Source organism: Lissotriton helveticus, chromosome 12 (assembly GCF_964261635.1).
Source record: "Lissotriton helveticus chromosome 12, aLisHel1.1, whole genome shotgun sequence".
Classification (NCBI taxonomy): domain Eukaryota; kingdom Metazoa; phylum Chordata; class Amphibia; order Caudata; family Salamandridae; genus Lissotriton; species Lissotriton helveticus.
The window spans coordinates 601305820-601333557 of record NC_136073.1 but is presented as its reverse complement, the minus strand read 5'-3'; the positions used below and the strand labels follow the sequence as shown (position 1 = coordinate 601333557).

Genomic DNA, 27738 nt, shown 5'->3' with positions numbered 1-27738 from the left:
GGTGGGTGAAGGGGGGAAGGTAAAATCAATCCATAACATATTGAGGACAGAAAAACGCGGGTACATGTGGCTATACAACAGAACTAATGAGTGGAGGGAGGCAGCCACATTTGATGGGAGATAGGATGATTAATTCTGGATTTCCTATCTGCTCTTTCAATGTATGTGGGATAAATAATAATGGTAAATGACAACGCGTGGCTGCAGAGTTACATGTGATACCTCCCGACTTGGTTTGCCTACAGGAAATGCATATTCTGTGGGGCAAACTGAAGATTTTAGCCGAGTTAGGTTATTCAGTATTATCATGTACACAACAGTCCACAATGAACCGAGGGGTAGCGGTGCTAGCCAAGCATGGAATACAGGGATCAGGCCAAATGCTGGTCAGCAATCAAGGGTGATGGGTCACTATGGAATGCATTATGGGGTATGTTTTTCTTTATGCACTGTGTATAGGTCTAATTTTGATGACGTGTCAGTACTAGAGGGGCTCAATCTGGAACTGGCATCATGGTCCACCCCTCTAATTTTATGTGGGGATTTTAATGTACACTTGGGCTGTCGGATCTGCAGTCCGACATAAAGAGCTATGAGGTTTGGAAACCTAAGGTGTTTAAGGGGTTACAGGACCTGCGGCTGTGTTTAGACACTGCACGCATCTCCCGTGAGCCTCCTACTTCCTAACCCTTGGTTGTTCCTAGAAGCCCCAGCGATTCCCAAGGCCCTAGGCCTGCTTTCTATCTCAGACGTAGTTCTTATACCACTATTTTAGTATATGGTTTGTGAGGCTCCTAGGGCAAAACGTATACGTGCAACTTATCGTATGCTAATTGAGATCCTTGTATTGTACTTTTACCTCTGACCTCATAAAGAGTGCAGAGGGGTTGTGTTTAGAATAAATACATATATATTTGATATATACCTTGTGTGGTGTACTTTCATTTGGTACTCAAGGGATTATAATTGGTAAAACAACTTGCTTAATGCGCTCTCTTAAGTCTTAGCCTGATGACTGCTGGTCCATGTTACCACTAGGATAGCTTTCTATAAGGTTGACTTTACAACCACCATCAATAAGGGTCGATTAGACTGGTGCAAGGTGCCCGCTAGAACTAGTGGACATCATATGCCAGGCTAACTTCTCACACTCAGGTAGTAGCTTGGCTCAGGCTGTCACACATTGGCCAATGACAAGAGTCTGTTACAGGGCTGTTTAGTTAACTTGAGGATAGTAAGTTCTAAAACTACTTTCCTTCAATAATTATAATAAATATAATCTTGGCAAGTTGTTGGATGTATTGTAACCATTATTTTGATACTTTGAATCCTATTGCTAGCTAACCTCAATCTAAAATTATACTTTAGTAAGTTTAATAAAGCATTCCCAAGTTAACCTATGGGTCTAGCAGCACTACAATAGGGAAAAATCACTTTGGCTGTTTTTCCCCACCAGGGCATATAAAACATCTTTTATATTGTCCCTGCTTTTTTTTTTATAACAATGCACCCTACCTTTGGGTCACTTAGAGCAGTCCTTAGGGTGAGGCATATGTAATAAAAGGTTGTATGACCTTACAACGCATGCTTTTCCCTGCATGTCGTTACAACACAATTTTTTACCCTGACCTGCTGTCAGGGATGCACTGGAGTTTCGAATAGTATAATTTACTATTCCAACTCCAGTCTATACCCCATACAGCAAGCCAGTTTCATTGTTTAATGGCAAGCGGGGTAAAAGCATGCTGGGTAATGCATGCATTGTAACGGTTGTTTCCCGTAATAAAAAGGTCATTTTTGACTTTGGAAGAACTTTTAATTCCAAAGATTATAAGTTTAAAACCAGCATGTAAGGGAGGATTAACTTTAAAACAACTCCACACACCACATCAGTGCACACTTAAGTGCATCAAGTCCACCAGGGTCTCTAAACCTAAACTCCATACCATTGACTATGGACCTATAGGCAGGTGCCTTGGCCAATTAGAATTATACCAATGGGCACATACCTTTAGTGGACAGAACAGTGTCCCTGGACCTGGTTAGCAGAGCGCAGGGCACTTTCAGAGGCTGTAACCACGAGCATCAGACACACAATGGGGGTGATCAGGGCAAAAAGGAGGACTTTCCTACATGGGATGGGGCCAAAGCTGACTAAGTAGTACTTCAGCGCATCTTAGGAACATAATTCATTGGTTGTACAATTATTAATTTTACTTGCTGCGATAAGAACTCTTCGTTAACTATCCACTCCCTGTAAAAAAGTATGTATTGTTCAATGCACTCGGTTTTATTGTTATATCATAATTATGGTATAGCTTGGTTTGGTTGATATCTTTATTTCGATATGCAGATATCATAAAAGCATTACACATGGGTATAAAACAGCACATCGTAAATACAAAAAGACTAATTCAAGTTAAGAACAATTTAAAAAAGAAGTACCAATAGTACAAAAAATAAATTAGTTAAAAGAAGAATTAAATTGAAATGGAAAGTCTCTTCAAGCGAATCAGCCAAGCCCATTTTAAAAATTTCGCAACGCCACAAACTATTGGGGAAGAAGTGTCTGATAATAAAATGCGTAGCGCCACCATGTGCTGGCGAGTTCCCAGTTGTCTGCAAAGAGGTTTAAGCCAACGATTTCTTGGGCGGGAATAATCAGGGCACTCAAAAAGGAAATGTGCCACCGTTTCACGCCTAGTGGAGCAGAGGGTGCAATAGGGTGAAGCCTGCGCAGGCATGTTCCATCTTGAGAGTAGGTCTCCTAGGGGTAAAGTACCCACTCTAAATTTGATGTAAAGTGCCCGATCTGCAGGAATTGCGATCAAATCCAAATAGGGCTCGAAGGCAACCACGTCCCTAATTCTTAGATAGGCTGCGGTGGAATTGCAGTGACGTGGATTGCTGATCAGCTGGGCAGTGACCCACTCCCAGTATAATTTTTTTAGGGTTACCTTTGGCGGAGCAGATTTTGTATTCCAACAAGACCCCAAACCCAATTCCCCCAAAAGTTTTTTAGTGTCCCTTAACCACTTGATTTTGTGCCAACCATCCATTCCCATTACCTCTGACAGTCCATCCGCATAGGTTTTCAGTTCTGGGACCCTCCACAGGCGTGCCCATAGAAGAAGGGGCCGACGGCGAGCCTGGTCCATGATAGATTTACATCCCACATCCAGTAGCACCGGGACTGTTGGAGTACTGAGGGGAATGGCCAGAATATATTTCAGAAATTTGTTCTCTGCCTTAGATAGAACCTCCAAATTTCCTAGGCCCCATAACTCCGCCCCGTATAATGATGCCGTGACAGCTCTGGCTTTGTAAATGTCAATTGCGGGGGCAACACATTGTTTTGATGAGTTACGATACTCCCTTAGCAATGCTCCCCCCACCCTTTTGTGACTAAGGATCATTTTGTTAATGTGGGGTGACCAGCTCATAGTATCACTCATGCGAATTCCCAAATAATCGAATTCGGAAACTCTCTCAAGGGGGACAGAGTTCAGGACTGGGGGACGACCAAGTTTCCGTGGAGGGTGCATGATCAGATATTTCATTTTATCCACATTTATGACCAGCCCTCTTTTTGAGCAAAAATCCTGGAAGCGGTTCAAGAGTTTCTGCAGGCCTTGGGGAGTTTTAGAGATGAGGAGAGTGTCGTCCGCAAACAACAGGGTAGGAATCCGCACACCCCCCAGGGAGGGTGCATCTGCCGGTTCGTCGAGCAGGTGCTCTACCACACCATTTACGTACAAGGAAAATAGTGTGGGAGCTAAAACACATCCCTGTCGGACGCCCCTAAGGACCCGGATCCTATCGGTCTTTTCCCCACTCTGGCCCCACCGTACCTGTGCATAGTTGTCAGTATGTAGTTTGATAAGAAGCGACAGAATGTAGGGGGGCAGCCCAAGACCCTGCAGAACCCTCCATAGTTCCTCCCTAGGAACCAGGTCAAAGGCAGTCTTTAAGTCGATAAAAGCCAAATAAAGACTACCTTTGCCTAGCTCCACCACCTTCCAATGTAGGAGCATCAATCTGAACACTTGCTCAATAGTTCCCGTGCCAGAACAAAAGCCTGCCTGGTAGTCAGACAATATGTGGTTCTCGTCCACCCAGTGAAGAATCCTCCCCAGGATCGCTTTACCCGCCACCTTCTGAGTTGAGTCTATCAGGCTTATCGGCCTGTAGTTCCCTGGGTAATCCCTACAACCCTTTTTAAAAATTGGGACAACCTCTGCCCCTTTCCAAGACTCAGGGACAGGGCCTCCCTCCAGGATGGCGTTTAAAAGCACAGAAACCAATTTACCCCATTCGCTCGGGTAAGCTCGGAGAAGGTCCCCTGGGAGCCCATCAGGGCCAGCTGCTTTCAGGGGTACTAAGGATTTAATAACATTCATGACCTCTCGTTCAGTAAAGAGGTCTGTGGCACCATCCAGTGAGAATGGGGGAAGGGAAAATGGCTCATTAAGAGGCCCTTCTACTGCTGAATATAGGGCCCTAAAGTGGTTAAACCACGTCTGGGCTGGAATCGTACATGTCCTCAGTGTGTCATCGGGACGGTTCCTAGAGCCCACCAGGTTCCAAAATCCTTCCCTCGACTAGCGACCAGGAGATCCCGCCAAAAATTATCCTCCCACTCTTTTTTTGTGGTTTTTATGCAATGGGAGTAGAGCCTCCTGGCCTCTCTAGTCCTTATTTGGGACTTGGATTTCACAGCATCAATAAGGACTGCCTTTGTATCCCTACATTTATGATTGTACCATCCCTGTCTTTTCCTTAGTTGTTTCTTTGCCCCCGTGTATCTAGATTTGACAATAAATAGATTGCTAATGGCCAGTGTCAGGTCACAAAATACACCTGACACCTCCGCCGGCCCTCCCTCAAGGGGATCCAAAAGGTCGACGACTGCGGCTAAAAGCTGCGTTATGATGGTCACCTTCTCTTCCGAAAGTGTGAGCTTGGCCCATTTCAGCCGTCTGCCACAGTTGGAAACAACTGTTTCCCCGGGAGCGATGGTGCGTAGAGAGGAGCCCCCTGTGCCCACTAACCACCAAGGAGTCAAGGCAAGGGAGAGGAGATTGTGATCACTCTCGATGGACGATATAATTTCCATATCTTCCACCGCGCTCCATAAGTGAACGTCTAGCAGAATGTAGTCGATTCTTGACGTATGGTTAGGCCTATTAAACGTATGGGCGCCCACTCTATCAGATCTAGTCCTGCCGTTAAGGGACCTCAGGTCGAACTCCATAGTGAGAGAGTTGATCTGAAGGGCAACTTCCGTCCATCTCTTAATAGGGGTTAGCTTTAGGGCCGGTATCCCCCTCCTCTGATCTTCCTCCTCCTGTTCAAGGGTGACGTCCGAGCCAAGAGGCTCCAACGTACAGTTGAAGTCGCCCGCGACCAGGGTACATGATTTATGGGGGGACGACCTAAGTAGGCTCTCTAAGAGAGCTATAGTGGGCGATTGCCTACCTCCCTTTGTGCCCCGAGCATAAATGTTAAAAAATTTTAAAATAACACACCCCCTGGAGTTTTTTAGAGTAATATTTAGGAGATCCGGACAGTTAGTTTGGTGCTCCTCTACCCTACAATTAAGGGACGAGGCCACCCAAATGAGGAGGCCTCCCGAGGGGCGTCCCCTACCTGATTCCGGGTAAACAGCAGGAATTGAGTGGGATGAATAACCCGCCTTATGGGTGGGCTCCCTGCTCCAAGTCTCCTGGAACACACAGATGGAGTAGTCCTCCACAAGGCTGTTCCAGTCGGGCAAGGCCAACTTCCTGTCTAATCCAGCCACGTTCCAACTGAGAACCCTAAAGAATGGGTCCGTCACAGCTGTAACACTACTGGACGCGACATCACCGCCCATGTCTACCACGATCCGGATGGGGGGGCCACTATCATCTCCACTATTGTCCTGCCAGTTACTTGTTTCCCGTCTCACCACAGGGACTGCATGCTTTCCTGTGGTGGTAGAGGGGCTAAGCAGTGTTCGAGAGGAAGAGGGAGCCCCGTCAGATGTGAGACCCCCCCTAGTCTCCCCGAGGGAATCAGCAAGTCAGTACCCCATAGGACCCCAACTCAACCTTGGCCAGACTGCATGCGGCTGGAACTGGGGCGTCCCAGGGTACCATTGGCCATCAAAGTTGTTTTGGTGGGTAACCACATCAGATAGGCCCTGGTGGTTCGTAACTGGCCGCGGGTAGAAATAAGTCAAGTCCACCACATCAATACCAGGACCGCCCACAGCCTGGTTGGAATTGCAGATTGCACGGGCAACTCTGGTATCTTGAAAGTTAACAACCACGCAATCGCCTTCACGTAATTTTTTACCCTGTCCACTCCAAGAATTAGGCCATCCACACCGCTGGATAGGGGTTTATTGGCTTTTAGCCAGTGCATGGTTTTATTCTTGAGGGCCTGGTGGGTTTCCGACTGGGCATCCTTCAAGATGGGGACATTAACGAGGACAGCAACGTAGGGGTGGCACTCTGGGGGAAGATTTACTGGCAGACATTTTGGGGCCGTCTTCTGAGCTGGGACCGCTGAGGGAGGAGCTTTTAAGTGGCTCGTTGCTGTTCTTACCTTTGCAACTGGGCCGGCTCCCCTAGCATCAGTCGGGGACTGAGATGGTTGTTTTGGCTTGGGTTGGTTCCCTCCTACTGGCAACCTCATTTGGCCTGGTTTAATTTTTGAGTTCTTTGGTGGCTGGGTGGCACTAGCATGCACCTGGGCAGTGTGAATAATAGTTCCCGGTTGGACGATTGCAGGACCTGCGAGAACAGTAGTCGTGGCCTTGCCTACTGCTACAATGGGTAAAGTCGTTGCCGGGGGTTTTGCCTGGGTTGAGCCCTCTATAGCTCCCTTTCCATCATTCCCAACCAAACTGTCTTCTCTAGCTCTAGACTGGAGTTTGATAAGGGTTTTTGTGGAGAAAAAGTTGTCTAGGGTGGTCTGCTCAAACCTATCTAGCCTTTCCCCCAAACCCCTAACTTGCTCAACGAGCGGGACCAAAAGGGACTTAACCAGGTTCTCGAAAAGCTTTAGGGGAGGCAGCTCCTGTGATACTACTGATAAGCCACTAGCGGTGGGGTGGGACTGCTCAGCTTCAACCCCCGCTCCCAAAGGGTCATTACCTCCCACCAAAACAGAGGTCTGCATGGCAGAACCACAGCTATTTGTAGAACCGGGACCATTCGGCGCATGCTTCCTTGGGCGCTTATGAAGCGGTGTAAAACTGGCCTTCCGTGTAATCGCAGCCCTCTTCCTTTTAATGCGAACCAAGGAGTCATGAGCCTAGCACGCCCGGTTCAAGGCCGGGGGCAGGGCTTGGGTGGGTAGCTGGCAGACCTGGCTGATGGAGGGGCTTGGCAGCACAAAAGAACATAGTCCCGGGACTACAGGGCAGGGACTAGGGGGCGGTGGTTGCACTACCAGACTTTCCAACCTGTCAATACTTTCCCCTATTGCAGCAAGCCGTGGCTGCTCAGACATGATCACAGGGAGAGGGGGGGTAGGATGGGTGAAAGTAGGAGACAGTGCCTGTGCAGCCGCTCCTAGCGAGGAGCGTCTTGATGGAAAGAAATCTTGTGAGAGGCGGCGCTCCGTCATCACAATCTCTTTTTCTATCACAGCAGCTACTCTAGTGATGAATTTATCCATCGTGCCTATCGTAGTGCACCCTGTAACCCCCTCACCCCCGCCCCTCAGCGCTTTCCCTGAACGGGTAGACATTAAGGCAGCTAAACCCCCAACCAGAAGACAACTAACTTAGCTCAAAAAGGTAGCAGATGACAGGGGGGTGGCCCAGCCCAGCCTTTGACAGCCCCTGACTGCCACAGACTGCCCGCCCTTTGCCCGGGCTTCGCTCGGCGTCCCGCTCGCGTCCCGCTAAGCGTTAGGCGAGCTGTAAAGTAGAGGGCGTTGCAGGCGGTGGGGCGTGTCTCGCTGGGGGCGCGGCCGTGCACACCTGAGCAGCGCAGGGACTCCTGGTCTTTCGAGTCCCTGCTAGCACACGCCCTTTGTAGTTGTCAAGTCCTGCTCCCTGGAACTCAGAGCGCCCAAGCAGCAGCGCCCCTCTCTGTCAACCGTGAAGCGGCAAACAGCGGTATCCCGAGGGTTGGAGGGCAGGCTTCTCCGTGGGTCCTCCTCCAGCACAGCACCCAGGTCAGTGATAGCGTTTTTGTGGCGTCCCAAAGAAAACAGCAAACACACGCCTTTTGATCTTGGCCAGGCGGGGGGCGTGTCTCGCTGGGGGTGCGGCCGTGCACACCTGAGCAGCGCAGGGACTCCTGGTCTTTCGAGTCCCTGCTAGCACACGCCCTATGTAGTTGTCAAGTCCTGCTCCCTGGAACTCAGAGCGCCAAAGCAGCAGCACCCCTCTCTGTCAACCGCGAAGCGGCGAGCTGCAGCGGTAAACAGCGGTATCCCGAGGGTTGGAGGGCAGGCTTCTCCGTGGGTCCTCCTCCAGCACAGCACCCAGGTCAGTGATAGCGTTTTTGTGGCGTCCCAAAGAAAACAGCAAACACACGCCTTTTGGTCTTGGCCAGGCGGGGGGGCGTGTCTCGCTGGGGGCGCGGCCGTGCACACCTGAGCAGCGCAGGGACTCCTGGTCTTTCGAGTCCCTGCTAGCACACGCCCTTTGTAGTCGTCAAGTCCTGCTCCCTGGAACTCAAAGCGCCCAAACATCAGCGCCCCTTTCTGTCAACCGCGAAGCGGCACCCGCAAAGCGGGTGTGGCGAGCTGCAGCGGTAAACAGCGGTATCCCGAAGGTTGGAGGGCAGGCTTCTCCGTGGGTCCTCCTCCAGCACAGCACCCAGGTCAGTGATAGCGTTTTTGTGGCGTCCCCAGTTTACAAAATGCTATTACATTTTGACTTGACTAGAGGGGCTCACTGCTGTGCTACAAGACGTCATTGAAATATCAGAATTAATTTTGACCCTGGTGTTCTTCAAAACCTTCACCAGTGACGTTGCTCAGTTTCAGGCCCCAAAATGAAGGCCTCCACATCTTCTCACTGCAATCAGTGTTTTGCTGGTTCCTGATCCTTTCAGTCACTGTAAGATTGCAGGTACTTTCCATTTAAATGAACAATGTGTATTAGGCCTTTATAGAAATTTGACATCCTGAGCCTTCTTGACTCAATGTGTAGATTGGTAGCTCTATCGCAAAGGATGTGAAATTAATGTTGAGTGTATGTACAGTACCACATATCCCTATGTCCATTTAAAAAGCAGATCGGTGATATTGGTTTCTAAAAAGTACTCTGACCCACACTGAGCCATGTGGCATGCTTCATCATAAAGCCAACACACTGTGAGTCTAACACAGCAGGTGGGCTCAACCCCACTCTTGGTGGGAGCATTGTGATGTTATTTGTATAAGATCCTCTTATAAGTTAAAATTGCCTGAAGGCAAATCCCTTTCTAATCACTTTATCATAAGGGGACCAATGGCAAGTTAAAAACAAAAGTGGAGGTTCATAGAGTCGATTAGTTGTCAACCATCCAATCAAGTCTACATCTTTCAGCTGCCCTTTTGAGCCCTATGAGTCACTTAGCTTTTGACAAGACTGACAAAATCCTTAGTCAGGGCCACTAGTCTGGCTATTTTACTTTGACCTATTCAACATTTGTTGGTCAAAACCACACATAATATATTTCTCTGGTTAATGTGGATTATACCATTTTCCAAAATCTGGGTACTCCGTCTAGAACCCCTTTTACCTCATCTATTTAGTCAGAACAGGTTGGATTTATAAAAGGTAGATTTTCCACAGATAATACTAGATGTTTTGTTAACGTTAATAGTAAAGCCTCATAATTATCTCATGAATTAGTTTTTATTGCACGAAATGCAGAAAAGGCTTTTGATCGTGTTGGTTGGCAATTTATGTTTGAATCCTTGAAATGGTTTTGCTTGAGACCAAATATATTAAATCATATTTCTCTTTTCTATTCCTCCTTCAAAGTGACTATTTTTGCAAATGGAAAAACCTGTGATTAGGTTGTGTTGCATAGAGGAAGTGGGTTAGGGCTCCTCTTTCCACGCTTTTATCTATTCTTACTTTATAAGATAAAATAAAGACCTTTATGGTTTTCCATATAGGAATTCTCAATTAAAATTATTGGCACGTGCTGATGATATTCTTTTATATCTTTCCAATTTAGATTCATCAATCCCTGCTCTTCAAACAGAATTCAGGAGTTTGCAATTGTTTCTGGTTATACAGTGACTTTAGATAAATCAGAGAAACTTTGCCTAATAAATTTAGCAATAACGCTGCCTTTAAGGTTTTGCTTGGAGTCATTCCAGGATGAAATATTTGGGCTTGTGGTTTACCAATTCTATCTCCGCAACTATTAAAGGCAATTTTGACACTATCATCCAGAAATTGGAAACCTTCAGTTTAAAATGGAATCCTCTATTCTTGTTGTGGTGGGGTAGGTTGAATACCATTAAAATGATGATGTCTCCTCAAGTGATGTACCTCAATTCTTTGATTCCAGTGCTTATTCCATTTCACCTTTTAAACAAAATGTATTCTATTATTACCCATTTTCTATGGCATGATAAAACCCTCAAATTGGCTCTTTAAAGACTAAAACAGTATGGTGGGGTTCATGTCCCTAATTTTCAAAAATGTTATGCAGCCGTTTCTCCTAGACAACATTGATAGTGACACCCCTCATCTGGTATGCCTCTTCATTGAAAAAGCCTTTATTTCACCCTTTTCTTTGAGGAATTACTGTTGTTCTCAACCAAAATGGCTTTTATTACCTATCCTTCTGTTAGAACTGAGGTTTCTGGTTGGCAGAGGTATGTACCCTATCCAAGCAGGAACTACAACTCTAGTCAGGGTAAGCTAGATACACACTAAAATATAACTTGTGTTCACTCTCTGGTAGCTTGGCACAGGGCAGTCAGTCTTATCTAAAGAGGCAAAGTGGAAAGTATTTGTGCAACACACACAGTAACACAATGAAAACACAACAAAAAGATTCCACACAGGTTTAGGACAATAGAAAACAATTTTAATATACAAGTAAAACAAAAGCTAGACAGCAACCATTCTAAACAAGTAGAACCGGATTTATGAATATGTAAAGAATAAACCATAAGTAGCTTAGATGTCAGTAACGCTGAGGGGTTACTTGAGGCTGCGCTAGACCAGGGTAAATCCAAAGTTCAGGCCGACTACGATGGAGGGCAGGCCTTCTACAGGACTCACGCAGGTGCCACAGACAGAGTACCTTGGATGGAGTTAGCGTTGACATTAAATACTCGTTGGGGGGAGTCAAGGAGGCACTGCGTCATCATCGATCCTCTGGATGGAGGCGAATTTTCGGTACCAATCTGCGCAGTCGATGAAGGCTTCGTCTATGAACCCCTTTACGATACAGACACTGCATTGTCGTTGAGCAGCGCTGTCTGTCATCGTCGAGCCCTGCAGTCTATCGAGGCAATGTCCATAGGATCCTGAGTCTGCGTCGAAGGATAATACGTTGATTTCAAACTGTGCAAAGTCCTTACGGCTGTGTACTAGTGAACAGTTTGGATGTTGAATAAGTCTGAGGTGGCCGGCCCGATGGGTTGTAGGCCCTGGTATGTATCTATTTCCTCTGTAATTACGTTTAATAAAGGTCTTTAAAAAAACAAAAAACAAAAACAAGGTCAACATTTATGATCATGACTCTGGTTCATAAATGTATCCAAGATATAGCTCCTTGTAAAGCAAAAACAGGCTACTGCCAAATTCATACTATGAGATGGCTGCTTGCTCTTAACTGCCTTCAGAATAAGTGTAAGTCTCGTAAGAGTGGAGGTCCACTGTGATTGGGCTTCAACTCTGTAATGCACTTCAACTGCACATCCGGAAGGAAACAATTTTTGTCCTTTCAAAAAGCATTAAAAGTCTATATTTTTCTGGTAATTTTCCTTGCTTCTATTACAGTGGTGCACTCACAATCATATATTTTGCAGTGCCTGGATAAATTTCAGTCTTTTTTGTGTGAAGTATAATAAATGAATACATTAAAAAAAAAACTCTGCAAAGTCAGCACTGCGTTGATTTGATGGTTCTGGACAGCAGAGATCATCTTTCAAGGGCTTAGGACTGGAGTGGCTCCAACTGGCAGGGCAGGACTAACAGATGGCAGAGTCCCAGTGCTGTTGAATGGTTGTAGGAAATCTTTGATAGTCCTGAGACTTCAGAACAGGGGGGAAGCCAGAAAGCCCTTGCCAAGATAGAAAGAAAATCATAAGCCATATAAGACAATAAAAATATAATATAATACAACAAACTAAACTACACAAGTAAAATATAAAATTGTTAAAATATCATTATATCAATAGAAAAAGCAAATAAAATTCAAAGGTAAATAATATGTAATACTTTTTCTACAGGGTATTAAAGAATTGTTAACATATCATTGCATCAACTCGTAGAAGGTTTTTATAGTGTGAAAATGACGTGGCAACAAAGTCCACACTTCAATCAGTTAAAGAATACCTTATCTATATAAACAACTAGAAGACATAGAAGGACCGTAGGAATTGCTAGTGCGGAACAAGGTCAGATCCTTTAATCACAAGGGAATAATCTCATCTTCTTCTAATCGCTAATGCCCTTCTGATAAAGTTGAGTACAGCATAACATATTTCTATGGTATGGAGATTCTGTAGGAACGTCAGGCCTTCCCTGTCAGTTCTCAATTTGGATTTCCGTAGGACAGGCTTCAGAAAAATACGTCTATGATCTGCATATAATGGACAGAACAATGTAAAGTGACAAGTGCTTTGTTTTATTACCCGGTCGCACGGACATGGGGGTAAATCATGTGACCATGCACATTGTAGGGGAAAAGCAACCTTAAAATGTATCATACAGAGTCTAAAAAGAGAAAGGTCTTGATCCACAATAAAAAACGATGCAAGACTCCGCTTGTCTTCCAGATAAACAAGACCTAGTTCTTCATGGCAGATCAAAGTAGCGGTGCCAGGGGAACCATGAGTAATCTTGGTAGAAAGCGATTTTCTGCCTGCTGAAGAATTGTCATGTGTGCATACCCCCATAAACCTGCTCTGTATGACCCTGCAGAGATACATTTACTTTTGTATAAATTAATCATTTCTTTAATGGTTTTCTGGCCCATCCCCAGGCAGTATCTAAAAATTGCCTCTATATATGATAAAGGAGATCGAGTTAAATTCTCTGACCTCTCTGAACCATTTTGAGCCTTTCTCAGAGGAGATTTTTAACAGAACTGCTTTGGGTGTGTCATCAGGTACACCGTTAGACACTCTTCCACACAAAATTTTGAAGGATCTGGGTCCTGAGCTCTTTCCCATTCTGCGCCAGATTTGTAACAGTTCTCTAACTTCTGGATCAGTACCAGCATGTTGGAAACGGGCGGTGGTTACTCCGCTCCTAAAAAAAGTGACACTTGACCTGACCTGTGCTGGTAACTATAGACCAATTTCGCTCTTACCATATCCGATTAAAATAATCAAACGTCTAGTCAGCAGAACCCTGTCTCAGTTTTTGGAATCTAAATCTAGGTTGGATGATGTCCAGTTCGGTTTTCGTCCTGGTCACGGAACGGAAACTGCTTTGGTGACCGTTTTAGACAACCTTTGATTGTGGGCAGACGGGACAACCTGGCATTCTTATTCTGCTCAACCTGTCTGCCGCTTTTGACACGGTCAACCATGACATCTTGCTGACCAGACTAGAAGAGGTAGGGGTGTCAGGGACGGCATTGGAATGGTTCCGCTCGTATCTCTCTGATAGGGGTCAATCGGTTTCTCTTCTGCCGTTTCAGTCAAAATTCTCCAATGTCCGCCATGGTGTTCCTCAGGGATCGGCTATCAGCCCTATTCTTTTTAATATTTATATGAGACCCTTGATTGAAATCATAAAGGCAAGGCACATGGTGTGAATCTGGTGAACTATGCTGACAACACTCAGCTCTTCTTCTCCTTAGAGGGGAATCAGTCTATTTCCCTAGAGACGTTTCATGATTGTATGCGTGATACTGCTCAGTGGCTAAGAGTCAACTCGCTTCAATTCAATTCAGACAAGACCGAGGTCTTATACTGTACAGTGGGGAATGTTCCTCCCCCTTTTCCTGATAATTTTTGGCCTTCTTCTGCTGCTCCGATTTTGCTCCCAGCCAAAGTAGTACGGAATTCAGGAGTTATGCTTGATGCTAATTTGACCTTGGAAACACATGTAAATCAGGCGGTGGGGAACTGTTTTTCCTTGATTAGAGCTCTGAGGAAAATTCTTCCGCTGGTGCTTAAGACAGCAAGAGCGTTGATTGTTGAAAGTCTCATTCTCAGCAGGGTGGACTATTGTAATGCCCTACTATTGGAGGCTCCAAAAGTTTTGGTAGATCATCTCCAAAGAGTCCAAACCTTCGTGGCCAAATTAGCACTGGCGAAACCGCGGGGTGCATCAGGTTCCTTAACTCTTGCTGAGATTCATTGGTTACCAATAAGGCAGAGGATCCAGTTTAAAGCCCTCTGCTTGGTTTTCAAGCCTCTGCATGGGGCTGGACCTAAACCTCTTCAGGAGAATTTGGGTGCTATATTCCATCAAGGTGCCTTCGCTCCTCCACGGCCTGCCTGGCGAGAGCACCGAAAATCCGCAAAGCCAAATCAGGAAGCAGGGCGTTCAGCTCTGCCGCTGCCAAACTTTGGAACAGCCTTCCTTTGGATATCAGGCAGTTCCAAGATCTTCTACAGTCCAGGAAAAGGATCAAAACATGGCTGTTCCCAGGAATCTGATCGCTAGGAGGGCCTTCCCTGGGAACCCCTTTGGCCTCTTCCACGGACTGATGTTTCACGTAGTATAGCGCCAAGATACCCGTAGGGTGATAGCCGCGCTTCATAAGTGTCATATACAATACAATACAATATTTCTCTTAAATTATTGTAATCTGGCTGTTAAAATTGAGTTCCATTAAAAGGAGGAGCTGAAGAGTATCCCTAAATAGTTAACATCATTCACTTTCTCCAAGGCTAATTTACCCATGAAGAAGGCTTTTGATTTTGTGCTATGAGGCCTGCGTGTCATAATAAAAGACTTAGGGCCTTATTACGAGTACAAGGGTCCATAGCACAGCTGTACTTGTGGTGGCGGTCTGACCACCGCCACACTGTGAGCCTACTCACAGTATTACAAATGGGGCTATCAAACTGCCACAGGACAGCTGTGTCTTTCGGGAATCCAGGATCTTGAGGCGGTTGTTCAGTGGTACTGGAGCTGCAATATGCTGGTGGTGGTGCTGGGGCACCGATGAGCAAATTATGAGTTACCTGTCCGTTCCCCCTTTCATTGTGACGAGCCTGCCATGAAAAGGGTGGTGGAGAGGCAACAAAGGGGGCCCTCACAGGGTTCCTGTGCCGCTGCTGGTCCTGGGGGTGCATGCTGGGGGCCACATGTTGCCCCCCCAGGATTTGCACCCCTGTTCCTGCACAGTGCCTCATGCATGCCACACCATGCAGGAATGTACTGCTGGCGCGGTCACGGTGGCGGGCTACATGTTAGGCTCCCCTATGAGCCTAACAGCTCACCTCTGTGAGTCCGCCACAGCACCGCCTGCCCGACCAAGATTAAACTCCTAATCTGGCAGACAGGCCCACTACGGCTTTGGCGGTCCTCCAGCGGACGGTGCGGTGCTGCCACCGCTGGAGGCCCGGGAAAGTCGTAATAAGGCCCTTAGAATAATTAACCCTGAGATCCAGGTTCTCCATACATGAGGGAAAATGATCTAGTAGGATTTGTTGACCATTTGCAGTGTAGGCAATTAGCACGGCATATAATACAATAAAAATTGGTTGCATACCTATTCAGGGGTATCCTTTCCTACTTCAGCAGGGTGTTTGGAAATCCCATTTATGTATAAAAGAAATAGTAAAGGAGCAAGAATGCAACCCTGTTGAACCCCCCAAGTGGTCACTTGGAGTAATTCTGGGCTCAAGTGAGATGGGTCCAGTCCTTGTCCTCAGCAGGGCAGAGATAAGCAGAAATCAGTTCCTTCAGAGCAGCAGTCAGGCAACATGGCAATCCTTTTAGCACAGCAGTCTTTACTCCTGGTAGAGTTCTTCAAAGGTCCAGTAGTGTACTGTCTTGGTAGGGTCAGTGCCCAAATACATATACCCAAATGTGCCTTTGATGTGGGAGAGACTTCAAATCAGGCTCTTAAATTGCACAGGTCCCCTTTCATCTCAGCCCTGTCTCCCAGAATATCTGTGGGGGGAATCAGCCCTTTTTGTGGGACACAGGGCACTTCTTATTTAGGTATAAGTGACAGCTCCCCCTCCCTCTTCCTGCCCAAGAACAGCTATCAGAATGTAGATTAATGCAGATTAGTTCTTTGTCACACCCACCCTTCCTGTATTTGTGACTGTCTAGAGGGAATGCACAAAGTGTAGCTATCACCTATCTCAGAGGTGCATTGGAGACAGGCTGCAAGCCACACAGAGCAGTATGAGCAGAGGAATGTCCATTTTCTTAAAGTGGAATTTATAAAACAGTAATGTTAAATCCGACTTCACCTGTAAAGAGTATTTATCATAACCATCCCACAGATATGACACATGATGCAGCTACTCCTTTCTAATAAAGTGTTATAGCTTTAAATTGTTTTAAGGAATTCCCAATGCTGGTCTATAAGAGAAGTAGGCCTCACAGTAGTGAAAAACAAATGTAGCTATTTGTCACTACCAGGAGATGTAAAACTTAAAAGTACATGTCCACCTTCAAGTTACACTGCACCCTGCCCTTACGGCTACCTAGGGCCTACTTTAGGGGTGACGTATGTCTGATAAAAGTGGAGTTTTAGGCTTGGCAAGGGATTTTATATTCCAGTTTGAAGTGGCAGTAAACTGCACACTCAGGCCTTACAATTGCAGGCCTGAGACAGGTTGGAAAGGCTTCTTGAGTGGGTGGAACAACCAGTGCTGCAGGCCCACTAGCAGCATTCCGATTACAGGCCCTGGGTATATGGTATACCACTTTACAAGGGACGTATGGGCAAGCTACATATGCCATTTGGGTATACGCCAATGCCACCATGTTTTGGGGAGAAGCACATGCACTTTATCAATGATCAGCAGTGGTAAAGTGCTCAGCGTCCTAAGGCTAACAAAATTATATAGCAAAAATTGGAGGTAAGCAGGCAAAAGGTTTGGGGAAGACACCCTTAGGATGACAGGTTTAATACCTTCGATTGCACACCCTCAGTCACTTTTAAAAACTTATTTTCCTGTAATACTCTACATAAAACACATTTTCTCAATTATTCTCTATGGTATTATAAACATCTAAACATAAATAACAGAATCTTATGCTTGAAATCTTGGAAACAAAAAGGCATCTCCTTGGTAAGCCACTTTTTCATTAACAATGCAATTATTCCTTTCCCCAATACCCTATCAATTTACCATATTCCACACAAATGTTCACATAAATATACTATACCCAGAAAATTCAAGAACATATGCTCCACTTGCAAAATGAATCTACTTCCTGTCCCCAAGAAAACAAACTAATTTCTATGTTACAGTTACATTCTAGAGCCTCATTGATATATATTCAAATTGTGCATACTGAGTTGAACGACAAAGTCCAACATTGAACTTCAATGGGAAAATGATTTACACGTTAATTGGTCAACTCAATGTTGGGATAAGATTTGGATGAAAATTCATAAGGCTTCTAGGGCCGCCAATACTGCACAAATACTTTACCTTATCCATAATGGATTATAACTCCTATATCACTACTGAAATGGAGCATTACGTTGCAAGCCCAATGTTGGTCATGGGATGCACCTCAATGTGATTGGAAGCAAGAGGGTGGGAGCAAGGTAAGATAAGGAATTTACCAAGCCTACAATAAGACAATATTAAGCATGGGCGGATTTTGCGAATTGGCAATCCGCGAAATTGCGTATTTACGGATTCGCAATCCGTGAACTCTCGCGAATTTTGCGGATTCTTTTTTTTTTTGTGTTCGCAAGTGTTTCTGCCATTTCGCAAGGGTTTTTTACCAGTATGCGAACTTACTTGTCGGGTAGCAACGGTCGCGACCATGTTGTTTCTACGTCTGGTTCATCACAGCACCCTCTGTTTCACCACTGCCACCCTCTGTTTCACCACTGCCATCCTCTGGCTCACCCATGCCACCCTCTGGCTCTGCCATGCCACCCTCTGGTTCATCACTGTAGATTATGGGTGGAAAAGCACACCTGCCCTGCCTCAACTGACATGAATGAATTAGGGGCTGATTAATGTGTCACTGAATTTGAACTTCCAGTCTGGCACCTGCTTGCTTATCTGTAATTGCTTTCTGTTGCAGTGTAATTTTTTTTTACAGGACCTTTGTGGCATACTTGTAGCTATTCTCTGAGCCTGCTGTGAGGGTCAGAGCAGGGTCATAGAATAGTTGCAAGTAGGCAACTGAACTGTGGAGGGGCCCCTCAGGAAGCACTACAGGGAATGGTTACTAATGATAAGATTGAACGTTTTCACCTGCTGAGTGCTTTCAGTTTTGCAAAAATCGTTTTTCTGCACAATATATTTTATTTAATGTTCTGAAAAAGTTCCAAAATTGTAGTTGCAGCAACTGTAATGCCCCAAACAAACTTACTTGTGAAATTTCTAATCCAAAAGTGATCCAAAGAAAGTCAAAAAGGCCTCAAATCCAAATATCCAGCAGCATCCACAAAAAGTAATCCTTCCAGGTCAAGATCCAAATCAAAGTGACCAGGACATGAACAAAGCACTGGGAGGAGCCTGCTGGACAGGAACAGGAAGTTGGAGACTGTGGGGCACTTCCTTCCTCCCACCACACCCCCCCCCCCCAAAATGGACTCCTTGCAAAAAAAAGTGCAGGCAAATGTCAACCTGGGGAGTTATTCTGATAAAAAATCTTTTTCAGAAGGTTTATGCTGACTGCTGGTGGATTTCTTGTGCGAAATTGCAAATTTTGCAATTTCGCAATTGCGAGATTGTCGCTGCCCGCCGCATCTACGTGTTCGCAAGTGTTTACTCCCGCGATGCGTGATCACGGGCCTTTATGACGTACTCGCGTTGCCAAACTCTCGCTGTGCAAGGTGGCAAGCCGCGATGACGTAATAGTGGTCGACAAACTCCCGCGGGATCCTGCAGCAAGATCCAAAATGGCGCAGTACACGCAAACATGGAGAAAAACAACTCTTCAAACGCTGAATGACGGTAAGTGAACGCTGCGCGCCGCAAAATTGTATAGTATTCTATTTGGCAAGTGCGACCAAGCAAAAAATCAGCCTCGTGTGGATTTGCGAATTTCCGGCAAATTCGCGAGAGTTTGCGGATTGCGAATAAGCCGAAAAATCCACGAGCGGAACGGATTTTACGCCCATGCTTAGACAATATATAATATTAAGTGCAGGGCCCTAAGGGCAACCCTATTGGTCTTATGTTAATAATACCCACCATTGTTTCCTCCTAACTAGATTTAGATTTAAATTTATTCATTGGTGCTTAGCGGTCCCCAAGTTTTTGCAAAGCCAGGTGCCCTACAGCCCTGCCCCTGTGATCATATTTTCAAAACAAAACATTCTACATTTTATTTTCTTCTGTGATTTTTACTGTTATTTGCAAAAAAATATATATTCTCCAACTGCTAAAGAATTGCAATTTTGCACAAGTGAGGCCCATCCTAATATACCTGCAAATGCTGACTTCACCCTTGAACTGATTTGGAGTTGCCATCACCTTTACTGGAGCACTTAGACAGAGGAAGAAGCTGTTTTAGAGATTAATTTGCCCCCTTCTGTTTTATGCTGAGAGGAACTATATATGGTTTAATCATGGGTCATAGATATTTGTATTTAATGGCTCTGCACATAACTACTTGCGCTTTACATGTTTCTTTTATAACTCAGCATTTGCATTCTTGGTGCATTATAATTAATGCCGTTTAATCACTTTTACCGAAGGTTTTAGACTGTTTAACATATTCTTAATCTGGAACTTATATAGGGAATGCTGGTTTGTTCTATTTAACCATAACGCACTGATGGTGGTTTTAGTATTTACTGTTGTTTATGGGCTTCATTGGCCTATGTTGGCCGAATAAAGATTCTTTGACTTGATTTGAAGCATATCTTTTTTATTTGTCCTCACATTCACATTTTCTTGTCACTTGAAACAAATCGATATTATTTTCAAGGCTACTGGTTCCTTCTCTATACCGAATATCTTTCTGAGCAGTATCTCCTTTGACTGGGATAACTTACCATTCCTGTATACAATACTAGATCTTTTCATTGCGTTGCATTTCATCGAATTGACTCAAATTGAAAAGATAATACTAAGGCTTTCAACAAAGCAGGGTGGTATGCAATATGTTTTAATCATCAATTGGATGTTAAGCCTATTGCTCTAGTTTTTTAAAGAGAACGTTTAAGGTCACCTTTAACATCTTTTCTCAATACCTCTAACTCTCAAAGTAAAAAACCAACTTATATTGCTGAAGAAGTTTCAAAACCTCCTCCAATGTTTCTATTTTTTGTACTTTTACCATCGTGCAAGGTAATCTGATGTTATATTGCTAATCTTTAATGCTTACATTGTGTTATGCATTAATAACTCATAAATCAGTAGACGTTATATCATTTTTTCCCTTTCTAATCCCGCCTTTATTATTCTTTTACATAGTTATGCTTTATCAATCCATTGTATTACCAAATATATTCAATTGATAAGTATCATAATCACTTTGTGATTGTTCATAACAATGTATCTACTTTTCCTGCATTACATTTTCAAGTACTGTGTCTTAGTTCTTGTTCATATGGTTATATTTCCTGATTAATTTTTCAATAAGGCATACTATAAAACTAAACAAAAGCCACACATATTAACATGCATTCAGTCCATGCATGTACTAACGACTCCAAACTGGTATTTTTCAGCTCCTAAATACAAGTCTGTGGATACTGGAATAACAAATGCATATTTTTCACATTCAAGAAATACCATTTTAATGTTCGCTGGCACACTTTCACTAAAATATGTGCCAAAGTTATTATTAAAAATGTAGCTTCAATCTGAAAAAGTGAATAAAATGTTCTGCCATCCATATGTTTTGTCCTTATTCTTGCACTCCAGTCCCCATGTAATGTGAAATTAAACTCATAACATGCTGAATACACAATGCCTCATTTTTTCATTAATTGACACATTTCATTTATGGTGTCAATCCCTCAGGATATGTAGTGACTACAAAGCTAGAGTCAAGTGGATATTTTTTCACAATCACTCTGGGTTATATATGTTATGGATTTCATAGTAACTTAATCATATACCCCAAGTGGAGTACATACATGTGAACGGTTCAAGACTGGCCTTCTAGGTAGGCAGGAATACCCCCTTGTCATACACTTGAATTAGAAAGACATTGGTATTCCCTCATTATTCTCTACTCATATATGTGTGTTCCATTCCAGAAATACAGAAAACAATTGTTCACTTACTGCGCCAAAGGGTCTTCCTGGCACCATACTTAATTATGGTCCTGTAACTATTTGATCTTTGAGCTACTGCTGACGATTGGCTTTTCAAGTATTAGGATAATACTCATACAATAGGTGGATACTGTAATCCCTCCTTAGACTGCAGTCAATAACTTCTTTATAATCGGCAACTTCTGAAACACCAAGTCGCTAATTATACAGAAAAATCATCTGAGCTTAACTATAATAAGGTTATTACAATTAGGTTCTGAAGTCACAATGCCTTCTGCTACAGCCAGCAGCCAAGGTAAACAACAGGTCAGATCACAGAGCCTAATAAACGCAACTGTTTAAAGCAACAAACAGAACAGATGCTTTTCTTTCTTCTGCTCTATTATAATAGCTTACAATGACAAGCTAAGAGATTATATTTTTATTTTTTGCACTCCTTAGAGAAAAACTAGAATCTTTCTGCATGTTTCTACACGTTCGGAGCTACTGAAGCTTTTGATGTTTTTAAAAATTGGCTTGTATTGAACTGTTTCTAATAACTGTTTATAACAAATATCTAACAGGTTCTTGATATGTTTAATTTTGCACTAGAGATTTTATTTTAATGCTTCATGTTTGCAAACATGCTTGTTATTTCATATGAAAGAGCTATGCACCTAGGTTTTTCATGGTTTGTGGGAGAGGTGATGGTGTGACCATGTATTATATGGGATAAAGTACCCTCTGGTATACATGATAAGAATATTTCAAGTCTCCTCGGAGTTCCATAACCGTATAAAGGAACTCTGTGTTCAGCCTCGTTCCTCTATATGGTTATGGAACTTGTCAGGAACTTGCAATATTATTATTTTGTGCTGCATGTACTTTATCTCTAATATAAATGGCAATCAGTGAATCACTTGTCTCAGTGTTCAATGTCAATGGAATCAGGAACATATGCAGAAGGTAATCATGATCAATCTTTCATCCACAAGTGTTTTTGTGTTCATATTGATACATTTTGCCAAACTATTCTTGAATGTTCATAATGAACTATATTTATTAAAATATGTTCACACATAATGGATCCATTTGCCAATGTTCATTGGACTCAATGCATATGGAAGCAAGTAGGCATAACCATTAGGCACAGCTAATGCTCCCCAGAAACAATAATATTCCAGTACCATCCAAGACTTGGGAGAAAAGGTCGGGAGAGATTACCCACAGCAAAAAAGGGTATTATAAAGACATACTTGATGTTCTGTGCATATGACTTTGAACATGTGATGCCATAGTTACTATTTGAGAATGTATGTGATGTCTTGCCTCCCGCTGTAAGCCTGGCTGCTCAATTCAGATGGTCTTGATGGGCAACTGGGCATACTTTGGGAGACCATTTACAATTACATTTGCATAGGGCTTCTGGTGCATCTTGGAGATCTGCAATGCTATTTAAAATTCAGTAGTTGACTCTCCAACTGTGACTTTTCCGTGTATGTGTATCTGAAAAGTGAAAATCACTGTGTGTGATTGACAACGGGTGCTCTTGTTTGATTGACAGGTAAAAAGAAAAAGAAAGGAGATGACGCTGGTGGAGAAGCTGAAGAGCTGGCTGTATAAGAACCAAAGCATGATGCAATTATAGACTGCGTTATCAGCACCGAATTTGCTGTACATGAAGCAGAATGCTGGATAACTTCATGGAGTGGTGGCTCAGCCAAACCCTTTGGTGAAACCTAGTAGAAGAGACTATGCAGATAATGCTGTAGAACAAAGGGTATCTCTGTCCTGATACAAGAGAAGAAGACACAAGGACATAAATACTGTGGCTGAGTTTATTCGGCTAAGACTGAAGCATCCTTCGATACTTGCACTGGAAACAAATTTGTCCATTAGAAATATGACTCCAAAGAAGCATGGATATAAGGTCTGCCATTGTGTTAATCTTCAGAAAAATGTTGTGAAAAAATCTAGAAGCTCTATTATATTTGTTTCTTAATTATCAAGTGACCTTATCAGAGATACAAGGTTGAATTAGTCAAAGCAAATGAAGGCATCTCAATGCCCACAGTAACGACTGTCAGCCTTTTATCAAAGCTATTACTGCTAGTGAAACTCAGTTATTGAATTCATTACTAGAAACTGTGAAGGAAAACCAGCCTACCACAATCATGTGCATTGTACGCTGCATGCAATATCCGCTCTCTGACGCCCATGGTCTGTGTGCTTTCACCACAGGTACCATTTGTGAATGGGCCATCGGATGTTGTGTGGATTGACCAATCCATTCTGGGGCCAGCACACTGTTCAAACAGTGAACCCCAGGGCATTAGGCTGCAACAAGCCAGGGCATTTTAGCTGGACCTGACATTGGTAATGCTGGACGAATTTCTGTAATTGTTTTAAGAAGTTGTGACAAACGTAGAATTAGGCTGCACATTATGTAGTCAAAGTAAAAAACATTATTGCAGAGCTTTAAAGTCATAATAATATACAAGAAAAACTTTGCTAAAACCAGTAAGCCATTTGGCTGCAGACCTATTGGCTTAACTAATGCGTGTTTCCTGTGCTATACTAAAATAGTGCTTTACAACATTATGGGCAAATTGGTATGGTAAAGTAACGCTAATCTATAACAAAAAGGATTAAAGGAGAGCCGCTCATGCATGTGCATTAATGCAGATGTGCATTGGCCATTTAGTAATCGCTTTTGTTAACTTGGTGATAAAACATTCTAAGATGGCCACCCATTCACTAACATAGGTTGAGGTAATTGTAATTGTATTTATATAGCACTTACTACCCCTGATGATGCTTTGAAGTGCTTTTTGCCGAGCAGCACACTATTCCAGAACCCAAAAAGGATTAGTGGTGGTTTAGTATAGTGAAATTTGAGTTAATTTGAATGGTGAACATGTGAGTCTGTTAGTTAGATTGAAAAGGATAATGGGAGGATGGAAGAGCGAAGAGTTTAGAAAGTGTTTATTGGGAGATCATAGTAGTAAGATGAGGTTTGGGATGAGTATAAGGAGAGATAGAGGAGGAAAGAATCTCTAGAAATGGATTAGAGAGATCATGGTAGTAAAATGAGTTTTGGGATGAGTCAAAGGAGGGATAGGTGAGGGGCGAAGTTAGAAGGGTTGTTTGGGAGATAATAGTATTAAAATTAGGTTTGGGGTGATCCTAGGAGGGATAGAGGAGGGAAGAACCTAGAAAGGGTTAACTTGAAGATCATAGTAGTAGAATGAGGTTATGGATGAGTAAGAGAATAGAGGTAGAGTATATATTGCTAGAGGTATCAGGTGACATATAGGGTAGTGCATTGGAGAGGGTCAATATTTTTGTTTTACAGTAGGAGCAAAGTAATTAATATATAGATAAATAGGTACATACTATTATGCATATTTATATCAAGAAATGTATATATCTAGATACACACATAAACAAATTCAATGTGTATATACACAGGGATATGCTGCACATTTGTGTTTGAGTATGGTGGGTATGTAGGAAAGAGCAAACTCTTGAGAAGTCTTCTGAAGATAAGATAGTTATCTGTGGATCTTATGTTTGTGGGTAATGAATTCCATAGGGTGTCTGCTTGAGCAGAGAAAGATTTGTCACCTATGTTTTTTTCTTGTCTTGTGGGATTTTGAGGTGAGGTGCCAATCTGGAGCTGAGGTGTCTATGTTTTTTTTGGGGTTTTTTTTTTTAAGGGTTTTATTGAAGAAAACAAGAGAAAGTTACATATATCGGATGTCATACATAGAATACAATATTGCGATAGGTGAGCAAATAAGTCAATGTGGAAGATTCAATCCAAGGGAGTATGCAATGTCAACCTAGTTCGGTACATCAATAAGGAGAAGTACGATCAACAATCCAGCAAAGTAGCAGCCAGCATGGCTCACCCACCCATAGTTAGGATAATGAAAACCAAATCGGACACCCCGATACATAAGAAAATCAATATAGGATAAACTACCCGTCTCTCGTAAAAAAAAAAGGAAAGAAAAAAAGGGCCATAGAACTAAACTAAGGCAAAATAATAAACCCCTCCCCAATCCCCCCACCCTGCACCCCTGCAATGGCTACTGTCCATCCCCACTAGCAGTGTGGAGGAGGAAATATCAAACAGGCCCCCGGTCTCCCTTACCCCCCGCCAGTAGCAACCCACCCATACACATATCCAGAATAATACAATGCAACGATTAAAATCAGACGGGGGGGGGAGCTTGTAAGAACCACCCAACTCCCGCGCTAGTATAGGTTACAAATCCCGTATCAAATGAAGTCATTGTTCAAACCCATCCAGTCAAAGTCAACCCTGGCCACTGCGATTTTTCATGCAAGCCCTGTCCGCTCGATCCGCCATCCCAATGAAAGTAACAAAATGTTGAGAAAGTTCAAAGTCAGTACGGAAGGATTGAGGCCAGGATAATAGTACATAAAGTCTAAGAGTCTAACGATGTCCGCTGTCCACCAAAGATAAATCGCTAGAGCGTATTTGAACCATCCAGGAGAAAAAGGGTGAGGTAACAATCCTACAGTCACAGGAGAACTCGCTCTGAAATATAAGATCATCCATGTTCATCTGGGGCGGTATCGGCATAGGGCATAATGTAGATTCGATAGTCCGGGGCTTGCTAGCAGTCGTTCGGGGGTCGACAAAAGATACCAAGTCTGGCTTCAGCGCGGGGTCCTCCGTCTCAGACGCTTCTTGCTCCGTGGGTAAAACAGCTTGTTCCAGAACCAACAAAGGGTCGGAGTCCGGTCTCCGGCAGATGATATCGACCGTTACGACCATCCTCTGGATGATGGCGGTGACCTGTGAATGGAGCTCCCCAATGGCGGCCATTACAGTACGCAGCGACGGTATACATTCCACCCCCTCCATCGCCCCTCACGAAGCGACCAAGCAGGTCTCTGAACCCCGGAGGTCGACTACTCTGGGTCACCAGGCACAGGCAAATCCGATGACAACTGTGGGCGCTCTCAAAAGCGCGATCTCAACACCGTCGCCGCTAGCGAGGAACCAAGCCCATCAACCCCGGGAGCCCAACAGGGCCTCCTGGCAGCGGCTCCCCGACCACAGCAACAGATGTGTCACGCCGCCGTAGCTGCGAGATAAAACTGCCACCGATCCACCATCCAAAACGGACAAGAAACACTCCACTTCAGGAGACCGGACGCTACCCACGTCCCGCGGCCGATGTCTGGGTTAGAAATCGAGGCCTCGGCTTCAACTCTGGGTTAGGCTGAGAATGGAACACGGCGTATCTTCGTTATTCAAGCAGCTAGAAATTCCGGGATTGCACCTTTAGAGTCAGGAACACCTCAGCTGCACGGGAGTCCGGTGAGAAATCAGGATAATCGTCAGGACTTGTGAGCAACTGGCGGAGGTCGGCGGAGCCGGGAGCTTATGCGGCCATCTTGGTTGCTAGCGTAGCTCCTCCCCCGAGATTTCTTTGTTGAATGCATTAGGTGATTTTATTCCTGAGGAAAAGTGGTCCTGTTCCATGGATTGCTTTGTGAATGATACAAAGCAGCTTGAATGTGGATCTTCTGGCAGCCAGTAACCAATGTAGGGCCCTCAAGGAAAAAGAGATGTGGGCTTGTGGCTTTACATATAGGAGTAGCCTGGCAGCAGAGTTCTGAGTCCGTTGTAGTCTTTTCATTGTTGATAAAGATGGTCCTTGGTAGGGCCCATTGGCGTAACCAAGTTTAGACGGCACAAGAAAGACAGTGGCTTGGATCTTGTATGGAAATCCCAGGTGGGGGAAGATGAGTTGCAGAGTTTTCATTGTAATGAAGCTTGATCTTGCTAATTTGTCCACTTGGGCATTCATTTAATAACCTGGGGAGAGGAGTCCGCCTAATGGCTAGGGTGGTCAACCTCAAATCTGGGGAACCGGGTTCGAGTCTCGGCAATGACGCTGAACATCCTGTGATTCTGGGCAAATCACTTAATCTCCCAGTGCCTAACAAAAAAAATGAATGTGTCCTCATGTAACACAACTGGTGCTCGTGTAAAGCGCTCTGATACCCGATACCTTCGAGTCAAGTTTGCGCTATAAAAAACTGTTTTAAAAAAAACGAGTTCATGATAACACCAAGGTTTCTTACTTACTTAGATATTTTAGAAGGTGGTCTCAGATCATCATGCCAGGCGCAAAGTGGTTCATAATTTTTTTAAGCGCCACATGTGAGTATTTCCATTTTGGAACCC

At 44.0% G+C, this 27738-nt stretch overlaps 1 protein-coding gene across 1 annotated transcript in view; it reads left to right on the top strand.

The window, feature by feature from the left end:
• Positions 1–25528, top strand: part of LOC144799890 (SLAM family member 8-like) — a 68323-nt gene extending 42795 nt beyond the window's left edge. Inside the window, exon 5 of the mRNA XM_078671497.1 lies at positions 23071–25528. Coding sequence (XP_078527623.1) covers positions 23071–23129 — 59 coding nt within the window. The 3' untranslated portion in view covers positions 23130–25528. The remainder of the gene's footprint in view (positions 1–23070) is intronic.
• Positions 25529–27738: the final 2210 nt, after the last annotated feature.